This window comes from Gastrolobium bilobum, unplaced genomic scaffold (assembly GCF_033153095.1).
Source record: "Gastrolobium bilobum isolate Gb01-03AN ecotype WA unplaced genomic scaffold, APGP_CSIRO_Gbil_v1 utg1240, whole genome shotgun sequence".
Classification (NCBI taxonomy): domain Eukaryota; kingdom Viridiplantae; phylum Streptophyta; class Magnoliopsida; order Fabales; family Fabaceae; genus Gastrolobium; species Gastrolobium bilobum.
Window position 1 is genome coordinate 136,367 of NW_026898998.1, and position 19,213 is coordinate 155,579.

The 19,213-nt window shown below is 35.0% G+C and overlaps 3 protein-coding genes across 3 annotated transcripts; 2 read left to right on the top strand and 1 right to left on the bottom strand.

The window, feature by feature from the left end:
* Positions 1 to 1,770: 1,770 nt before the first annotated feature.
* LOC133286107 (3-ketoacyl-CoA synthase 6) lies at positions 1,771 to 3,927 on the top strand. The gene has a single exon (XM_061483454.1). The coding sequence runs from the start codon at positions 1,878 to 1,880 to the stop codon at positions 3,369 to 3,371; it is 1,494 nt and encodes a 497-aa protein (XP_061339438.1). The 5' UTR covers positions 1,771 to 1,877; the 3' UTR covers positions 3,372 to 3,927.
* A 10,494-nt stretch (positions 3,928 to 14,421) lies between these two features.
* On the top strand, positions 14,422 to 16,528 carry LOC133286113 (zinc finger protein CONSTANS-LIKE 16-like). Its single transcript, XM_061483464.1, has 2 exons — positions 14,422 to 15,694; positions 16,153 to 16,528. The coding sequence occupies exons 1-2, from the start codon at positions 14,633 to 14,635 to the stop codon at positions 16,402 to 16,404; spliced, it is 1,314 nt and encodes a 437-aa protein (XP_061339448.1). The 5' UTR covers positions 14,422 to 14,632; the 3' UTR covers positions 16,405 to 16,528.
* Positions 16,529 to 18,050: 1,522 nt separating this feature from the next.
* LOC133286124 (LOB domain-containing protein 40-like) lies at positions 18,051 to 19,010 on the bottom strand. The gene is made up of 2 exons (XM_061483480.1): positions 18,818 to 19,010; positions 18,051 to 18,529 (listed from the first exon to the last, which is right to left on the bottom strand). Exons 1-2 carry the CDS (start codon positions 19,008 to 19,010, stop codon positions 18,051 to 18,053), a joined length of 672 nt encoding a protein of 223 aa, XP_061339464.1.
* Positions 19,011 to 19,213: the final 203 nt, after the last annotated feature.

Sequence of the window (19,213 nt, forward strand, 5' to 3'; positions counted from 1 at the left end):
ATTCCCCAATAATCTTTTGGAATGCACAGTTTCCACTCAAACAGTTTAACACCAACTTAACCAACAAGTATCCCTTCAATTCCCTGCTGACCCCAACAAGCAACCCTGCATACCATGATATGATGTTACTTCAAATAAAAAATGGAAGCTTAAAAAAAAGAGCTGAAGCACCGAATTTAATCATAAATCATAATTTCCTTTTCTGCATGACAGAGCAGCAATACAATACGAGCATGTGCTTATTGCTCTGCTTAATGCAAATACAACACCACTATCAAAACATAATTCTCTGAAAAAATATGTTGATAATATGACAGTTAATTTTTCGAGTCTTTTTATATAATTAAGCTGTTACTCTATACTCATTAGTTTCAGTGTAAACAATGTTTTTCATTCCCAAATTAAAATAAGAATCCAACCTCGTCATGAAACCTCAATCGATCCAAAGAACAAAGACAAAATTTAGTGTGTGCGGAGAACTCAATTCTCACAAATGACACATGCAATTTCTTTAACCTGCTGTTTTCTCTTTGGACTTAAAGTCATGACACATGATAAAGGTGCCATGCATGTTCCTCGAATTAATTCTTGTATGTAGAGGATCTAATTAACTTCAATGCATTAGACCAGTACAATATTGACAAATTATTTTTTATTAAACAAGTGAATAGTCAATGCTTCATTGTTGACAAATTTTGAATAGTCAATGCTATCTCTTGATTGTTACATGAACTTAGACAACATGTTGATCCAAAGCAGAAGCCAAATTAAAGAGATCATCTTTACCGTAGTATCGTTTGATAGTCAAAGGCAACCATCCCGTATATAGATTTTATTATTTTTAAAAAAAGTCCGGAGAATTATTATGTTTTGGGCAATAATAGTTCCCCCTCCTAATAAAAGCTGTATTGAGTGAATAATGAGATGATTGTGATAAGTAGAGTAGCGGCTTTGCATTAACTCATTTTAAGGTTAACAAAAGTTTTACTCAAAAGTTTTCTGAAAGAGTTTTTAAGAAAATAATTAATTTTCGAAAATAATTTTTTCTCAAACATGTACTATTGAATGTTTAACAAATCTCAAAAATTGCCAAAAAAGAAAGTTTCTCTGGTTGGGAAGTACGTTGTTGTATCTATCCGTGACACTATTAAAATATTCCCAAATCCATATTTAATTAACGGAATTTTTTTTGTTATTTTAAAGGATAAAAATTACGTCATTTTAGCTGCTTATAATTATGTACTTTCGAGAGTAAAGTACAATTTTAATATTATAACTATATACTACCAGGTGTACATAGTAGTAAGCAGTTAAAATGACACAAGTTACATCAAACCATTTTTCCTTTAATTAAACATTCAGTTGATTTTTCTTCGTTCCTTTGTTGCTTGGAATGATCAGTTGGATCCGCAAGAGGAGGTGGTGCACTTTTCGGTTTGTGTTTTTATTATAAGGTTGAGAGATAGGCAAATAAGGGAATATCCAATTTGCCTTTCAAACCCCATTTTAATGATGTAAAGTAAGAGAACCATATTGAGAAAGTAAACAAGGACACATCAGATAAAGTATTTACAGGTGGAAGGGTGTTAGGGTTTAGTTAGATGTCGAAGGGAGGAGTTATGAAAATTAATACCAAGTTAAGTGAGCGTTGAGTGACGTGAAGTCTTTCATTAAATCCGCTCATCTGCCCCGTTCAGAGCTTCGGGTCCCTTTGCCTTTATAACCTCACCACCCTCTCCTCACTTTTTCTCATTCTCAATTTTCACACCATCTTTTGGAAACGCATCAACTTCTCAAACCTCATAGCTACCTCTTCTGTTCTTTTTGTGTGTGTGTGTGTGTGTGTGTGTGTTTCTCTTTACTAAACACTAAACATTATGCCTCCTCCCATGATGCCGGATTTCTCTAACTCTGTGAAGCTTAAGTATGTCAAACTTGGGTATCAATACCTTGTTAACCACATTATCACCCTCACTCTTGTACCCATCATGCTTTGTGTCTTCATTGAGGTACTACGCTTAGGCCCTGATGAAATCCTCAACCTCTGGAGGTCTCTTCACTTCGATCTTGTTCAAATCCTCTCTTCTGCTTTCCTTATCATCTTCATAGCCACCGTTTTCTTCATGTCAAAGCCACGCACAATATACCTCGTTGACTACGCTTGCTTCAAGCCACCAGTCACTTGCCGTGTCCCTTTTGCTACCTTCATGGAACACTCGAGGCTCATCCTCAAGAACAACCCAAAGAGTGTCGAGTTCCAAATGAGGATTCTCGAGCGATCTGGTCTTGGAGAAGAGACTTGTTTGCCTCCTGCAATTCATTATATCCCACCCAAACCAACCATGGAAGCTTCTAGAGGCGAGGCCGAGCTTGTCATCTTCTCTGCCATGGATTCTTTGTTCGAGAAAACTGGTCTCAAGCCTAAGGATATTGACATTCTTATAGTGAATTGTAGCTTGTTCTCTCCAACGCCTTCTTTGTCTGCTATGGTGATAAACAAGTACAAGCTGAGAAGCAACATTAAGAGTTTCAATCTCTCTGGGATGGGTTGCAGTGCAGGGCTTATCTCCATTGACCTAGCACGTGATCTTCTTCAAGTTCATCCCAATTCCAATGCTGTGATTGTGAGCACAGAGATTATCACACCCAACTATTACCAAGGGAAAGAGAGACCCATGCTTCTTCCAAATTGTTTGTTCAGAATGGGTGGTGCTGCTATACTCTTATCAAACCGAAGGTCTGAACGTAGAAGAGCAAAGTACAGATTGGTCCATGTGGTTCGAACACACAAAGGAGCTGATGACAAAGCATATCGTTGTGTGTTTGAAGAAGAAGACAGAGAAGGGAAGGTTGGGATTTCACTTTCAAAGGACCTCATGGCCATTGCAGGAGAGGCTCTCAAATCCAATATAACTACAATGGGTCCTCTTGTTCTTCCAGCTTCAGAACAGTTACTCTTCCTTATTACTCTCATTGGAAGGAAAATCTTCAACCCAAAATGGAAACCATATATCCCTGACTTCAAACAAGCCTTTGAGCATTTCTGCATCCACGCTGGTGGCCGTGCTGTCATTGATGAATTGCAGAAGAATCTTCAGCTCTCTGCAGAGCACGTTGAGGCCTCAAGGATGACCCTTCACCGCTTTGGGAACACATCATCTTCTTCACTTTGGTATGAACTCAACTACATTGAATCAAAGGGAAGGATGAAGAAAGGAAACAGAGTATGGCAGATAGCATTTGGGAGTGGTTTTAAATGCAACAGTGCTGTGTGGAAGTGCAACAGAACCATTAAGACTCCAATTGATGGGCCTTGGGCAGATTGCATTGATCGCTACCCGGTTCATATTCCTGAGATCGTTAAGCTCTAGGCTCTTGCTTGGAAGAACAAGAAGAAGAAGAAGAAGAAGAAGGAACAAACAAATTGGTTACTTTGGTTTCAGTTACCTGCTAAAATAGATGAGTAATCGTGAACCTTCTCTCTGTTATAGCCCTACCATAATTCTCACTTGTCAGTCATATTGGTTATCCCACTTTTTTTTTTAATATATATATATATATATATATATATATATATTTGTATTTTTATTTTTATTTTTTTCATTTTCCAAACTATTACATGGCCTTCTTGTGAATTTTCCTAGAAATCCCCAATGGGGATTCTATGTATTCACCAATGTGGATCATGTAAGGGAAATACAATTCCAATTTCTACTTTATATTTGCTGCTTGTACTTGGAAGCTTGTAATTAGGACTTGAAATGTAAGAAATACTTCGGTATCAGGGAGGAAGTTTAATAAGCATTCTCCGAAATGTAAGGAAGGAGCAGTGAGATTTTCAGGTTGTGCAGAATGTTACATAAAACCGATGATAATAAGTAATTATCTTCTGATTGTGCACTGAAATAATTGCGACTGCTATTGATTAGAAATACCTAACAATCATAAAATATCTTTCAGATATGCAGTTGGCAAGTTATCCTTTTCTTTCGATATGGTGGTTTTCAATTGTTCTGTCACTTGGTTGTGTTTTGCATTTTAAATTGATGGCTCCGTTGCTTCTCTCTGGTTTTTGTCAATGTTGGCAATGAGATTTTGTTCACGGGGTCCATGATTGGTAATTGGGTGATGGGGGATATGAACATCTTTCAATGAATATTTTGGGCGGAAGAAAGGTAAAGTTAGGGAAAATCACATGAACATTTATGAATTTCCGTCAAATTAAGAATTAAATTGATGGGACTCCAGCAATGTCCATATAGGAGTACTATAACCCACAAAGAAGGCAAGTACTGTAAGCATTTGTTCTTTATGAGGACACCTCAACCGAAGCATCAAGATACTCTCAGCTACCACCAGCACTTCAACCTCCTTCCCAAATAAAAGGGTTTTTTATATTCTTAATTCTCTTTTCTAAATTTTATTAGGTAAAATAAAACAGAATCATGCTCAATTAAAGGAGATAACGCACAATCAACACAAACTCAAATATAATCTTAAAAAAAATAAAATAATAACTAACAATTATTAAAAATCCCTAAACTATGAAATAAATTATGAAAAAACTCAATCCAAATCAATAAGCTCGGATGAAAAAATTATTTGCCGAATAGTCAACATTAAAACATAACTAAATGCATTTTGACATTCTTTAATATATTGACAACGATTACAAGCATTGTCAACTAGGTTATATTTTAATTTTTAACATAATCAATCATACAGAGAAAATAAAATCAGTGGCATGATTTAATTAGCTATTTCATCTCATACTGAGCATTTGAGTAAAGCTGCCCCCACAGCTACATTGGGTTTAAGAAAACACTACATTTTTCAGTAAGCAGATAACAGTCAATAACTTAAGTAAAAATTTGTATATTTTTTAATACTCACCTCATCTATTGTTTACCCTCTTTCTTTTACTAAGCAAAGCTTTAATTTTTTCTTTGTGGGGCAAGATGGTAACTATCATCAAGAAAAGGAGGAAATCAGGGTAAGTAACACACTCGTGTACAAATGAGAGATGGTGAAAGTGAACTTGACGGCAAGGCCTGTCTACCAAACTTTTCAAGACTCATAAAAGATTTGGGCAAACGGCTACTAAGTCGGTTAACAGAAATAGAAGAAAGCCAAAACGAACATGATTGAAATTAATACAACTTGTTAGTTCTAGAATGTGACTGACACAATTATGGGTATGAACTGGCAGGTCATCACCAATACAAAGCAAAGGCCATCGAAATCATGTTATGTTATGCTTCTTGTACATTAATGCCGTTTAGGTGGGTTACATATTTTTCTTTTTTTCCTTTTCTGGAATAAACGACTCCGCAATGATAATTTTACCAACTTATTCAAGCATATGATTGAACAGCAGTGTACAAATTCAGCCAGCATGGTAATTACTAGGGTGATGATTGGTCACGCCAAATTTATAGCTCGGTTTGAATTTGATTGAGCAGAAGAAGTACAATTAGCCCAGAAACTATCATCCCCCGTTTTTCCTTTTTATCCTCTTTCTCTTTCTCTGGTGCCTTCATTACTGCAATTAAATGAGAATTCTTTCATCTGATCAAATTAAGTGATTAGAGTAGGTGAAAAGTGAAACAGAATTTCGAAATTTAAGTTATCATAATGATTTTGCGATGTCCATCAAATATTAAAAAAATCTTAATGTGTTTATGCGAGCTGAGCAATGTGCCTTGTGCCCATATTCAGGGTTTAATTTTTTGGGTAGAGATCGTGCTTAACAAAAGTTTAAGTTGTCATAACTTGTCAGGATCTAGTTTAGATTCCTCTGACCTCTAATTTACATCGAGTGCAAGTTTGATTGTTCTCTCTGTTTTATGCTACATCGTAAATTTGTCAATTCTCAAATAGAAATTTACTATGAAAAAAATGAAATGTTGGAACAAAATCATAAAATTATATCTGTTTTCAAACTAAAATAGAAACTCCCCCATTAAAATATCCCAAAAAAGAAGAAGAAGAAGAAAGTCTTTGATGGTGTCTTGGTATGTTTCATAATTAGATTGCTGAAGAAACAATTTAAAAGTTCCAGTAGAAACTTCCATTAGTATATATAGGGGAGGGCCGGCCAATAAATGCTTGCATCATAATAGGATATTATACAAAAAGACTTAGGCTTTAGTCACCAAATATATCTAATTCAATCGCCTCTAACTTAGTAAAAACGTCATCCTCTCATGATAGCACGTGGTAAACATATACTCTCTATAATAGCATTGCCTTCTCTATCAATCTACCAATAGTTTCTCTGTGATCAATTCCGCTTCTTTGTTGTCATTTGTAGCACTCTTTCTCTTTCAAGAGTCATCATAGGTTGAGTAACAATAGTCTCAACATTTTCCATTGTCTCTTCATTTACAGAAATTAGCTTTTCAATCCCATCAATGGTTGGCTTATTCTTTGTGGCAGCCCATCCTTGTCGGTTTTCCTTTGCATTTTTAACTCTACCACATGATGCTCCCTCTATTCAATTAATTTGCAGTCGCTAGTGTCATAATCTGGAACTGAGCCTAATAAGTAATAACCCACTTTTGCAATTGTGGTTGAAGTCTTAAAGAGGTGCATTCCTTATGCTTAGTCTACAGCTAGCACATAGAGAAATTAATTAGCGGAAAAAGTTTTTATACCTGTAAAGTTTTTATAAATGTGCAGAATAATCATCAAACTTTTCAAGCCATAAGAATTGTTTTACACACATTGAGATATTTGAGAATCATCTTGCATAATATTTAGGAGTGAGTCTAATCCTTTAGTCAATCGGCAATTATATCTGTCTAGCTTATGTAGCAATTGAAAAAAGAAAATGACCATGTCCAATCCTGCCAGTTAGTAGTCTGCCTTTCACACTGGATCACGGATATCTCATATATGTAATTTTACTTGCTAGGCTAGTCTTGTATTAATGTTCGTTTGGTTGCAATTTGATAAAGCTCTGTCCGTGATCAGATCCAATTATGCTTTACTATCTGTTAACAGGTTCGCATCAACTTATCTCTTCATTATTATCGCTAGCTGAGAAAAGTAGGTTCACTTGACATGAATTTACAAACACTACCTCTTATCGTGAAATCTGACATACTTTTAGTTAAAGCAATGTTGAATAAAAAATTGTAAATCTGGTTTTAAATCATTTTATATGTGTTTAATTGTGGAAATAAATAGATGTTAAAGATGGTCAAAATATTCAACCAAACTGAGTTAAATCTGAGATGAATAATACCTCGGAAACAAAGCTAGAATAAGAATATAGCTGTAGTTGCAGAGTCTGAATCAGGACAATGACCTTAATCAATTGCTCACTTGGTGTATATTAGTGTATGAAGTTCACTTTTGAATTTTAAGCTCAAAAACAATAAAGGTGGTGTATTTTATATTTTTCGTGGCCGATTTGATAGTGACCATTCAAAATGAGAAGGCAATCGATCAAGAGTGCAATAAATGCCACGTGAATTAAATCAATCATATCATTGATTAATAAATAATTAATTGTATAATTGACTTAATGCATGTAACTTGAATGTATTGAATTTATGCAAGTATTTCTCCCCTACAGCCTGGACAAGAAGGTCAAAAGGATGGTAAAAGCCAAAATTTGACTGTTGCTTCATAAATAGTAGTGCAGTGTGCCGGCCCAATTTGTTAGCAGTTGTAGGGCTTGCTATATGCATGAATTGAATGGCCTGTTACAACATGGATGGAAATGTCATACCTCTCTCTCTCTGATAGCTAGCTCGTGTTTTTAATAAGCCATGTGGGTCTAGCAGGTCATTGATTTATGGTGATTTTCTCGGTACATGGCCGGTTGGCTTTTTCTTGTGCATGTTAGATTTGGTTGTTGAAATTGAAATTCGATACCTTTTAGGCTTTTACTTCTATCGGGGTTTATTTATATGTGGCCTTTTTGTCAGGACTCTAAAGCAATGGATATGTGACATTTTCTGAGTCAATCATAGATAACTTTCCCTCAGGCCTTCCCTGTGGCTAACTCTTCACTCTGCAGTTATGATGAAGTATGGCAGACTGTATCCTTAAGTCTTTTTCAGACAAGTAAATGTTATTTTTTTTTTCTTTTTTTTTAGTACAATAGTAAATGTTATTCTTAAAGAAGCCAGTGAGGGGCTCCATTGATACCATATTCTGTTATAGTATAGTATATAATAAAAAAGAAAAATGAAAAACATTACAGAGGATGCAGCTAGGCTGACATGTTCATGAATGAAAGCTGGCCTAGACATAATACTTATTTAAGGTTTTCTAGAAGCTAAAAAGTTGTATACATTTTCAAGAAGACTACCAGAAAGTTAATTGAGTATTTTTTCTATTTTTTTATTTTTGGATAATCACATGTAGAAAGGCAATTTTGTTCGGGATGAGTTCAGGATTAAGACTTTAAACTCATCCTAAAAATAATACCGGGAAGGATCGAATCCATGATCAGTGACGTTTAATAGTTGCGTCAAAATGAATATTAGTAAGGAGTTTTTAATTTTGCGATTAATTTTTTGTCATTATTATTGCCGCTTTGGTGGAGATGGCAAGGAAAAAATCTAACTCGTAAAGAAACAAACACCAGAATTATTAGCTATAAGTGGAAAAGCAAAAGCTGCGGAGGAGAAAAAATTTGTTATCACTTAAACGTTTATTGTAAAAGATCCTATCTGATTCTGGAAGGAATTCCAACCATTATGTCACAAGCGTGCAAAATAGAGAGATCAATTGAAGAAACTAATTAATATTTACCATTTTCAAGCACTGCATAACTCCTAAACATAGCAATCAAACGAAAGTGAAAATTAGAAAACACGTTTTCCAAACATATATAAATGACGGAAGAGAAGAGAAGAATGTCTTACACATAAACAGTTAGATTGAATTGTAGTAAGCTTGAGATGGTGTTTGAAGAAGTCGGGAGTTTGAGTCGAATAAGCACTAAAAGTGAAATTTACTTATTTTTCATTTGCAAGATTGATGCATTTTACCATGAAGGTCAAGGAAATCGTTTAAGCAAAGAAACGCATGTCCTTGGCAGTTAATTAGGATACTTACTATAGCATTACGAGATGTTGTCCTCTGTTAGTGCTTTCCATCACAAAAGAAGTTTGGTAGTTAAGCTTGATAAGTCTCTTAAATGAGACTTGGAACGTATGATTTAAAGTGTAATTGGAGAGAAAAGAATAATTTTTGTTATTAAAATAACTCCAAATTTATGTTGAGTTGTCCTTTGCTGGTTAAGTACTAATGGGCTGTAAGTTTCTCATTTTCAGGCCCATGTTCCATCTTTCGAATCAGAGAAGCCCAAATCAAATAAAGATAGGAAAACAAGAAATGGGCCAAGCAACTAAAATCAGAGACACCCAAGTGAAGAGAAGCCAAATGCAAAGAAAAGCAAATAAAAAAAAGAAAAAGATAGAAACAAATGGGCCGGACCTTTGACTAAAAGCCCAAGTGAAGGAAAAGCAAAAAGAAAAGAAGGGATCGAAAGAAAGAGACAGAATCAGAAACGAAAAGAAAGTGCTGAGAAGAGAAACCCTAGCACACATCGTGCGAACAAGACCCACCTTCATTCGACCGAAAATCCACACCCTCCATCCAAAGTCCCTACCACAAATTGACCCGTAAAGCCGGACCACTCCTTGTTTACGGTTTATCCATCAAGTTTAACCCTCACCCACGGTCCACCAGGAGATTAATCAAACCCTAACCACTATTGCTTTATACAGAAAATGCCAAACAAAATCCTCCATTGAGTGGGTGAGCTGGATTCTATTGTGAGTGGAGGCTGAAGCAATTTTTCGAATTGTGGGAGTGAGGTGTGGAGCAGCTGGGGACCACTGATGTGCAACGCGCAAGAAGCGATGCTTGCTGAGGTGTGAGTCAGAAATCCATACATGCAAAAGAAGAAGGCTATATAAAGGGAAGGAATAGTGAGTGTGCGGCCCTGGCTGGTTTTTCATCTGCTTTTACCTTTTATTTTTCTGTACCCTTTTATGCATACTTTTATTTCCTCTGTTTTGATTTTGTAATGAAGTTTGTTCTCTGATTACTCATGTTGGTACAACACTGTGGTTAATTCGGTTGTTAGGACCAGTGCTGTAGTTTAATTTTAAGCACTTTAAGATTCTGCAATTTCCAATTTCATTTGCTGTTTTTAAGCTCCATTCTTATGGATAGGAGCTATCTTTTCTAGGTTGGGTGTAGGTACTCGAACCTCAGTTATGAACTTGTGCTGATTACTTTTGTTTAAAGTTGTTTGAATTTAAATATTCTATTGTTAAGGCCTGATGGTAGGATATTATTTTAGGAATTAGCCATTGAGAGATGACTAAGTCCAGAACTGTGTTAAGCCCATGGACTTGAGTGATAGAGCACTCAAGGGATGTTACTCAGAGATGAGAAGAACCTCCATGTAATTTTGGATTGGACTATACAGGTCTTTACTTCGTTTAGCGCAGAGATGTGCAAATGTTTGTTTAGGAAAAAAATGATTTTAAGAGATTAAAAGCAATAAGAAAGAATCCATCACTTGAGAATTAATTTTTAGTGACTTGTAATTAGCACTCATTCAGAGGCTGTTGGGAAGGGGAACCGAAACTCAACCTACTTTACAATTTGTTTTTCACCAACTTAGATTTATTTTCATTTGATTTTCAAAAACCTCACTTCTAATTCTGTTTACAAATATCTTTATATAAAAATCTTTTTCAATCAAATATTAATTTGTTGTCCTTCCATTTTTCACTTTGTAATTCAAGAAATCAAATTTGAAAATATAAAAAATATACTTATAGTTACTAGTCAGGAGCATTTTAGATTAGTCAATTCCTTTTTATTTTTATCTCATTTTTAGATTAAATTCAGTTTTAGCAATTACAAAGTTTAGTCAAGTTACACACGCTAAAGATCCTTGTGAAAACGATAAAAGGGTCTCAAATACGTCCTGTATTACTTGCGCGGTACTTGCATAACTGTTACCAATACAACAAAGCTCATATAGCTTAAATAAATATCGTCTGCAATCAAATGGTACCGTTTTTGGTTTACGAATGCGTTTCTGACATCGACTCCGCATAATAGTCCACGGACCGAGATTGCATATTGGCTTGAATTTGAACATTTTTGAGTCAAGGTTCTAAGCCAAGCAGAACCGAGAGAATGAAAGAACTCTTAGCACAAGTCCATCACATCATCAATATTTGGGGCACCAATTAAGTGCTTTCAGACATTTGCTACCTATCTTTCATCAACTGCGTTTTTAATCAAGCAGAACAGACACTTTCATGTTTGTTTATTGTAATAACCATCGGGCTGCAATTATTTTGATCGACCTTACATGGCAATTGGCAAGTTTTCTGTGACGGTTTAAGATTCCCGATAAAACATATCATCCCCTCCTCATACTTCTAATGAATCTCCTAGGCCTGGCCCAATGAATAAGGCCTGTTCTAAGCCCTAATAAATTCTAATAACAATAGAATAATAATAATGTTTAGTTGTTATAAGCAAAGAAATCGGAGCAGCAGGGGAAGGTCTTCCACTAATTGCAGCAATTGGTGCTTTACCCTTTCAATTTTTTCCCCATTCTCTAATGAAACGCAGATGCCTTTTATCTCTTGTTGCATCCTTACCCAGGCTAGACATGATTTTTTTCTTTTTAATTTTTTATATGTCAAACCAAACCGATTTGTTTTAGAAAAAAAAATAGTTTGTTTCTTAACAAACTTAATAGATTAGTATCTGCACAGCCTCCACCTAGAAATGCAGGGAATCAACAAACCAATGAAATACCCAACGAAGAGAGAAAGGAAACTGTTAGAGCTAAGCGTAATTACCACCCAAATTTTAAAGTTAACTTACTATTGTATTACTTGAAATAAAATCATTTAAACATAATTTTAAATTTTAACTTTTTTAAATTAAAACATACAAAATATAAATTTAACTATTTAATAATATAATAGTATGAAGAAAATATGAATTATGACATGCGACATTAATTGATTACACTTAATTGGATAGACTATATTTTATATAACAGTATATGAATAGATAGTTTTAGTCTTGGGACATTTGTTTGTAAGTTATTAATTAGTAAGGGTTCAGTACTTTTTAATAGAACATCTCTTTCACATAATTTTTTCTGCCCTCCCTATTTATTTTTTACCTATCGATTTTGGAATCAAGTATCGAACCGAATAAGATTCCGGTTTGACATGTGAGAAGAGAGAGGAAAATGATGGCCATAGGTGTAGTCCTTATCACTTTAAGGAATATGTTGAAATATTTCCCCATGACAAGTCCTCCATATATCCTTTCCAAAATTTGCATCCGGGGTATAGGACTTTGTAGGCATTGATGAGAATTGAAAAGTCTCCACATCACTATAATATCCATTCGCTTATTGAATTTCTTAACCATAGCCAAATTCTTATCAAGTTATCATACTTTCCACATCACTAAATAAGTATGTCTGTTTTTTTTTTTACTGAGAATATTTTTACCATAACCAAATTCTTATAAAGTAATCAAATTTATATGACTTGTCAACATAATGGATCTTTTTCTTTTTCCAAGTTTATCAAAAGTCAGAAATCCCCTTTTCTTTCCTTCTTTCCCAAAACAACACATTTTAGAGTAATTTTTGGTGAACCATATTTTGTTGCTACTTTTGAATTTGGTTTCAATTTCCTAACCATTCTTTTATACTATGATTAAACAAAAAATTCTTTCTACACAAAAAAAAAATAAAAAATATTTATTTTCAATTTTTTATATCCATACTAAAAGTAAAGAAATTTTTTTATCGGAACGGTGTACCGCATACCATAAAAGAACATATTCAGCCATAAATAATTTGTATTAAAACAGTGAGTTTATTTAAAAAATTGTATCAAAATACGTTTTTTAAACAATTCTTAGCTATTATTTTGTGTGCGTGTTGGATGAGAATTTATTTTTTAAAAAAAATTAATAAGTCTAGTTTTTTTTTTTTTTTACTTAACCCAATCGAATTTTTTTTTTTGAGGTGAGTTGAGTTTCTTAATGTATTCCCATAACTTCAATTCTTTAAGCTGATTATGGAATTAATTCAAAATACGGAGTAGATTAAAGATGAAAATATTTAAATCTCCTTACAAAAATAATATATGGAAATCGAATCGAGACCCTTTCGCTATCAATTTGACGAGCTCATCCTTAACACATTAGTAATACATATTACTTCGATTTAAAATCTAACAAATGTATTTGAGACCCCATTTTTCATCAATAACTGAGATATTTAAAAACTGAGTGCATATGTAGAAATTTTCTAATTTAGTAAAAAAAAAAAAATTCGAGAAGAAAAAAGAAGAAAGAGAAGAGGCTCCAATTGGGCGTGTAAACATATGATATCATATAAGGGTAATGCTTTTCTCATATTATATGAAATAGTATTATCTTATGTAGAGATATAATTAGATGAGTCTCACAAATTAAAAGAAAAAAAAATATTGACTCAAATTTTAATAGATGTATAACATAATATTTCTTATGTAAGATGAAAAAAAATATTTTGCAACGTATAATCCATTAACAATTTATGAATGAAACGTGCGTGTCATGTTTTGTCTGACTTCTCTCCAACTTGGGGAAGTGGATTACTGTCTAGTGCAGTACGTGTCCATTGTTGGAAAAATATTTTCGATGCTGCCAGCTGCACCAAAAATGAGCTCCATTGTTGGAAATTGGAATAACATAATGACCTGATCTAGTACAATCTAATCACCTGTGGTTGCTTCAAGAAAAATGGCAATGGATGTGACCTTGTTTATCTTCCCATCCAAATCACATCCTCCGTAATAAGATGAGACGAATTGAAATGAGGACTAATTTTAGCTGGCAAGGTTCAACTGGTAATACTGCGACACAAAGTTGAAGCAGAAATAATGTGTAAAAGGCCAGAAAAGTGAGGGAGATAGAAAGAAAGAAAGAAAGACAAATGGATAAGTGGGGACCGCAGAAACAAAAGTCAGGGATTCCTAACCCAGGTATAACGCTGCACAAAGACAAGCTAACAAAAAGGTCTCATTCAAATTTCTAGCAAGTAATTGACGGGCAAAGATAAAAAATTTGGTTACAAGATGGGATCAAAGGCCCATGCTAATCCATAGGGCACGTGGGTCACCACAAGAAATCCCTTTGATTAGAGAGCCACCCAATGAGAAGGCAGAGATTAAGATGAACTTTACAAGCTCCACCAATTAAAAACAAGATAAGGCATTGCCGTGTGGACCCCAAATCTCAATCCTTTCCACTGTGCAAAAGGTACCAACAAAAGTGCAAACCAAACAATCTCTTGCTTGCTGTTAAATGGACTGCAAAAGCGCCTCTTGTGGGTCATTCTACGCACTCACACAGACAGACCAGACCCTATACTAGTTAGTTAGTTCATCTCCCATACACTAAAAATAATTGTACTCCCAGCCCTTTTAGCATCATGTGTTAACAAAAGAAAATAATAAACACAACAACATATTGTAATTTGTAAGCCTACTCTTCTCACACTCACCCTCTCTGGAGCTTTTGCTTTCAAAAGTTAGTGTTAGTGCAGCATTCTCTGATTCTGATGACTCCAGCTAATACGAACGAAGCAAACGCCGTTGGTGGCAAAACCGCAAGAGCCTGTGATAGCTGCATAACAAAGCGAGCTCGCTGGTACTGTGCTGCCGACGATGCTTTCCTATGCCAAGCTTGTGACTCTTCCGTTCACTCAGCTAACTCATTGGCTCGTAGACATGAAAGAGTCCGCTTGAATACGGCGTCGTACAAGTCCACTTCCGCAGCTTCTGATGAACTCAATAATTGTGCTCCATCGTGGCACCATGGCTTCACCAAGAAAGCTCGAACACCAAGACATGGGAAACACTCAGCAACTCGTCAGACACCTAAGTCATGGAGTAACGAGCCAGCGAGAAACAACCCTTTTCACCTGGTCCCTGAAGTGGGTTTGGATGAAGTGAATTCACACGAAGAGAACGAGGAGCAGCTTCTTTATAGGGTCCCTATATTCGATCCCTTTGTAGTTGAACTGTGCAGTACTCCTTCTTCTGTGACTTCAGCTGAAGGAGCTATAGCTGTGGCTGCTGCTCCTCCTCCTGAGGTTGAAAACATGGTCACCGAAGGGAGCGAGAGCAAAGTTCCGTTGGCTTATAATAATCATAGCTTGGAAGGGTTTCTTCCTTCTGATATTGAACTTGCTGAGTTTGCAGCTGACGTGGAGAGCTTATTGGGTAAGGGACTAGAAAACGAGTGCATAGGGATGGAAGAGCTGGGGCTTGTTGATACCAAAAAAGAGGAGTGGTGGGATTGTTCTGCTGTGGGGAGTGGGAAGGTGAAGGTTGAAGAGGAAGAGAGTGCTGCTAAGCTTGAGGCAGATGAACAGATGGAGATGGGAAGAGGATCGTTTGAGTTGAGCTTTGATTATGATTCTCATGAAACATGTGAAGAGGTGAAGGAGAAGGTTGATTCGGATATGGGGAATGGTGGAGAACACAAGGAGAGAAAAAGGAAGATATCTTTGCAGCTAGATTATGAGGCTGTAATCATCGCATGGGCTAGCCAAAAGTCTCCTTGGACTACCGGTGATAAACCAAACTTGGACCCTGATGAGTGCTGGCCTGACTGCATGGTTCGTATTTGCCTCTTTCTCTCATTTAGGTGTCTCAATTTTCTTATTAATTTAACAAAAACTACAGCCAATCTGTTTGATTCATTATTAGTCAGCTGTTAAGTTCTCCAATTCAATGTTCGAATTACAGTTTTTTCTTCCTTTTAATAAATAACTACATAATTTTTCTCTCAAATTTCTTGTCCCTAATAAAGGCTGAATCTTGAATCCATCGTTTAAACTTTATTATTTAAGGTCCAACTAACAGTTTTTTTTTTTTTTTTAACAAATTTTAACTTTTCCATATGACAAAAGCATATACTAAATTGATTCTTTATCGAATTTTAAGCATGGGAATAGAGCAAATTTTTCTAATGTGATAAACCTGATGATGGATGGTATCTTGATTATGTTAATTTGAATTTTGAATAATTAGATGATGTTGTATGACTAAGAAGCTTTGTGATGTTGTTAACCAGGGAACTTGTGGAACGGAGCTTCATCATCCTTATGGTGAATTGGGGAGATTTGGGTGTCATCCAATAATGACAGACGGGGGCAGAGAGGCAAGGGTGTCAAGGTACCGAGAAAAGCGCCGAACAAGGTTGTTCTCTAAGAAAATAAGGTACGAGGTTAGGAAATTGAACGCAGAGAAGAGACCTAGAATGAAAGGGAGGTTTGTTAAGAGGGCTTCCTTTGCAGCACCTACATTTCCTTTGCAAAACAAATGAGTCCTAGCATTCATTGTTCAACCACTAAATTTTTATTTGTATTTGCTCGATGTACTATAACAATTTTGCAGAAAATAATGAAATGGTCAAGCAGTTCAAGAAATGAATAAACCTTACAATTAATTTGTGGCAAGAGTTTTATTTTTATTTTTTTCATCTAATTCTTGTTAAATTTTGATTGATTTCCAAACTTTCATTTTATTATTTGGGAAAATTTAATTTTAGTTATTTATGTTCTTAGTTGAATTAGATTTGGGTTTACTAGCTGTAAAACTTACTTGGTTGTAGCAAAATAGTTTAGAACATATCTATTCTTGTTTATATTACTAACAAGGATCATAATAACAATCACGGAGAGTTATTTTTTCATCGGCCGTCCTGATAATTGCTGAGGACTTTTGTCTCATTAAAAATCGAGATTAGAGGGATTTAACATTTTATCCAACCAGAACCTGATCCAATTAAAACGAATCTCGTGCGAATTTATTGTGAAGGTTTACATCAAATAGAGAATAATAAATTTAATTATTATAATTTCGGAATCTCAAAAATATTTCAAAAAAATTATTTTTTTATGAATTGAATCACTCTTATGAAAATTAAAGAATTAAGTCTTGTAAAAAAGAATTTTTTATATCATAAAAGAAAATTACATATCATGTGTTAATTTTAAATAAAAATTATATTTATATTTTTCTCCATAAATTTATATTTTATTAAAATTAAAGTGCCACCAAAATTTTGTTTGAATAAATATAAGTTTATGATAAAAAAAATTAAATTTTTTTCCGATCAATTAAAATTAAAATTTATTTAAAATTCATCCAATCTCTAGAATTGATATTTTAAGTAACACAATTTCATTAATTTGTTTTATAAAACTTATCTTTAATAATGTGTAGGTTATAAGTTATTTTTTTCTTTAAACAATATTACTAAATATACAACACGCGCGAAATAATGTCTCTTTATGCAAAATTAGATTTACTTACAATTTTATTGAGATTGATTAAATACTTTTCTATGTATATTCACACGAAATCTAATAATTCTAGATAATAATTAACTTCTACCGAAATTATCCGCTCAATATTTTCCTACTTCACAATTTCCCCTTCCAAAGGGGAAAAAATTAAATTTCCAGAAAATTGGAATAAAGTCACAAATTAATAGCCATGATCCAAGTGCCTGTGATGGTCATCCTCCAACATATAGAATCATAATATATGGTTGAGATAAATTTCAGGCCACTAGTAATATGGCATCAATATATAAAATTTCAGGCCACTAGTAATATGTTCATCAATATATAACTCTAAGCTAACACCAATATGTCACATCTAATGACTTCTCTTACAATCCATGTTTGATATACATATACACGTACAATTGAAACTTGAAACATGGATTATTATTATTATTATTATTGACCATGAGGGAACAAAGTTGGTCTAATTCATATGGTTAAAAATGATGATTAGCAGGTACAAAAATCCTGAGTATTCACCCGTTCCACTCCCTAGACAAAAGCCCCTTCCAAACATTTACATTTTCCAATATGCCCAATGTTTGTCCTTATTTTCCCTGAAGTTCAACATAGTTACAAAAATCAATAAAGAAAAAGGAGGAAAAAAAAACAAATAAAATTAATAATTCCTTTGCTCGCCCCTGGTTGATTGGCAACGGAAGCCAAGAGTGAGTTCCAGGTTCACCCCATTTTCACCGGTTCGGTTCGGCTGGTCCTGGCTCACCAACGAAGCCATCATCACGCTTTCACTCTCCCAACCGGATTTCCACAATGAAGCCGAGTCTACCGAACCCACTTGCGGTTTGGGTCTGGTGACTTGCCCAGTTCTATTGAACCGAGTCCTTTCTCTGACATCATCGAGGATGGTTCCTCTAGGCACGTGGCGTATATCACAGGCTGGTAGAGCATGACCACCACCAAATGTCGCTGAGGTAGGCCAATCAGGAAGTGCCACGCCATCAATGTTGGACCCAGTCAGCACGGCGTCCACAGCAGCTTCACATCGGGCCCACTCCCCGGTCCAGAACAAACCTAATGAGCCATAAGTTGGATTCACTAATCTCCCACAAGCCTCGTACAACAGTGACCTGAACACAGCTGAAAATTAAATTAAAAAAAAAAAAAAAAAAACACTTATTAGATTTTTGTTAAATTTTGAAATATTCTAATTATTTGATGCATACAAACATGTTATTTAAGTTATATTATACAAGGGATTAATATCTTAAAGCTTAATGGTAAGCATCAGAAATTTTATTAGAATTCATGGAGAATAAATATCTAGATTTAAGGATGGTCCAAGGATAAGTAAAACTAAGACGGAATAGAATTCATTTGATTCTAGAATAAATAACCAAGTGGATCATTGTTTCACATAGGTTATGCCACCTGGGCCAAGGTTTTGTGGAGCGGCGGTGATGAGGTTGAGCAAGCCAGTGCGACCATAGAATTTGGCAAGGAAGAGGGTGGCGTTGGCTTGGGACTCAGGGGAGTTGATCCACTCAAGGCAGGGCCTGATGATGCAGTTGTCACTGCAACCTTTGCGAAGTATGCGGCACCCATTGCAGCTCAGTTTCATGGTGGACTTGTACGATTGGATGACGAAATCAATTTAATCAAGGTAAATGGTGGATATGATCACTAGTGCAGTGGTTATTATAAATATGGTCTGTTTAGCTCGGTGTATCTGTGGTTAGGTGAAAAGGAGGTGATTGATTTGGCTGTATTTAATGTTATGCATATGATAGCCCTGCATGCAGATATGGATTACAAGTGGAACCA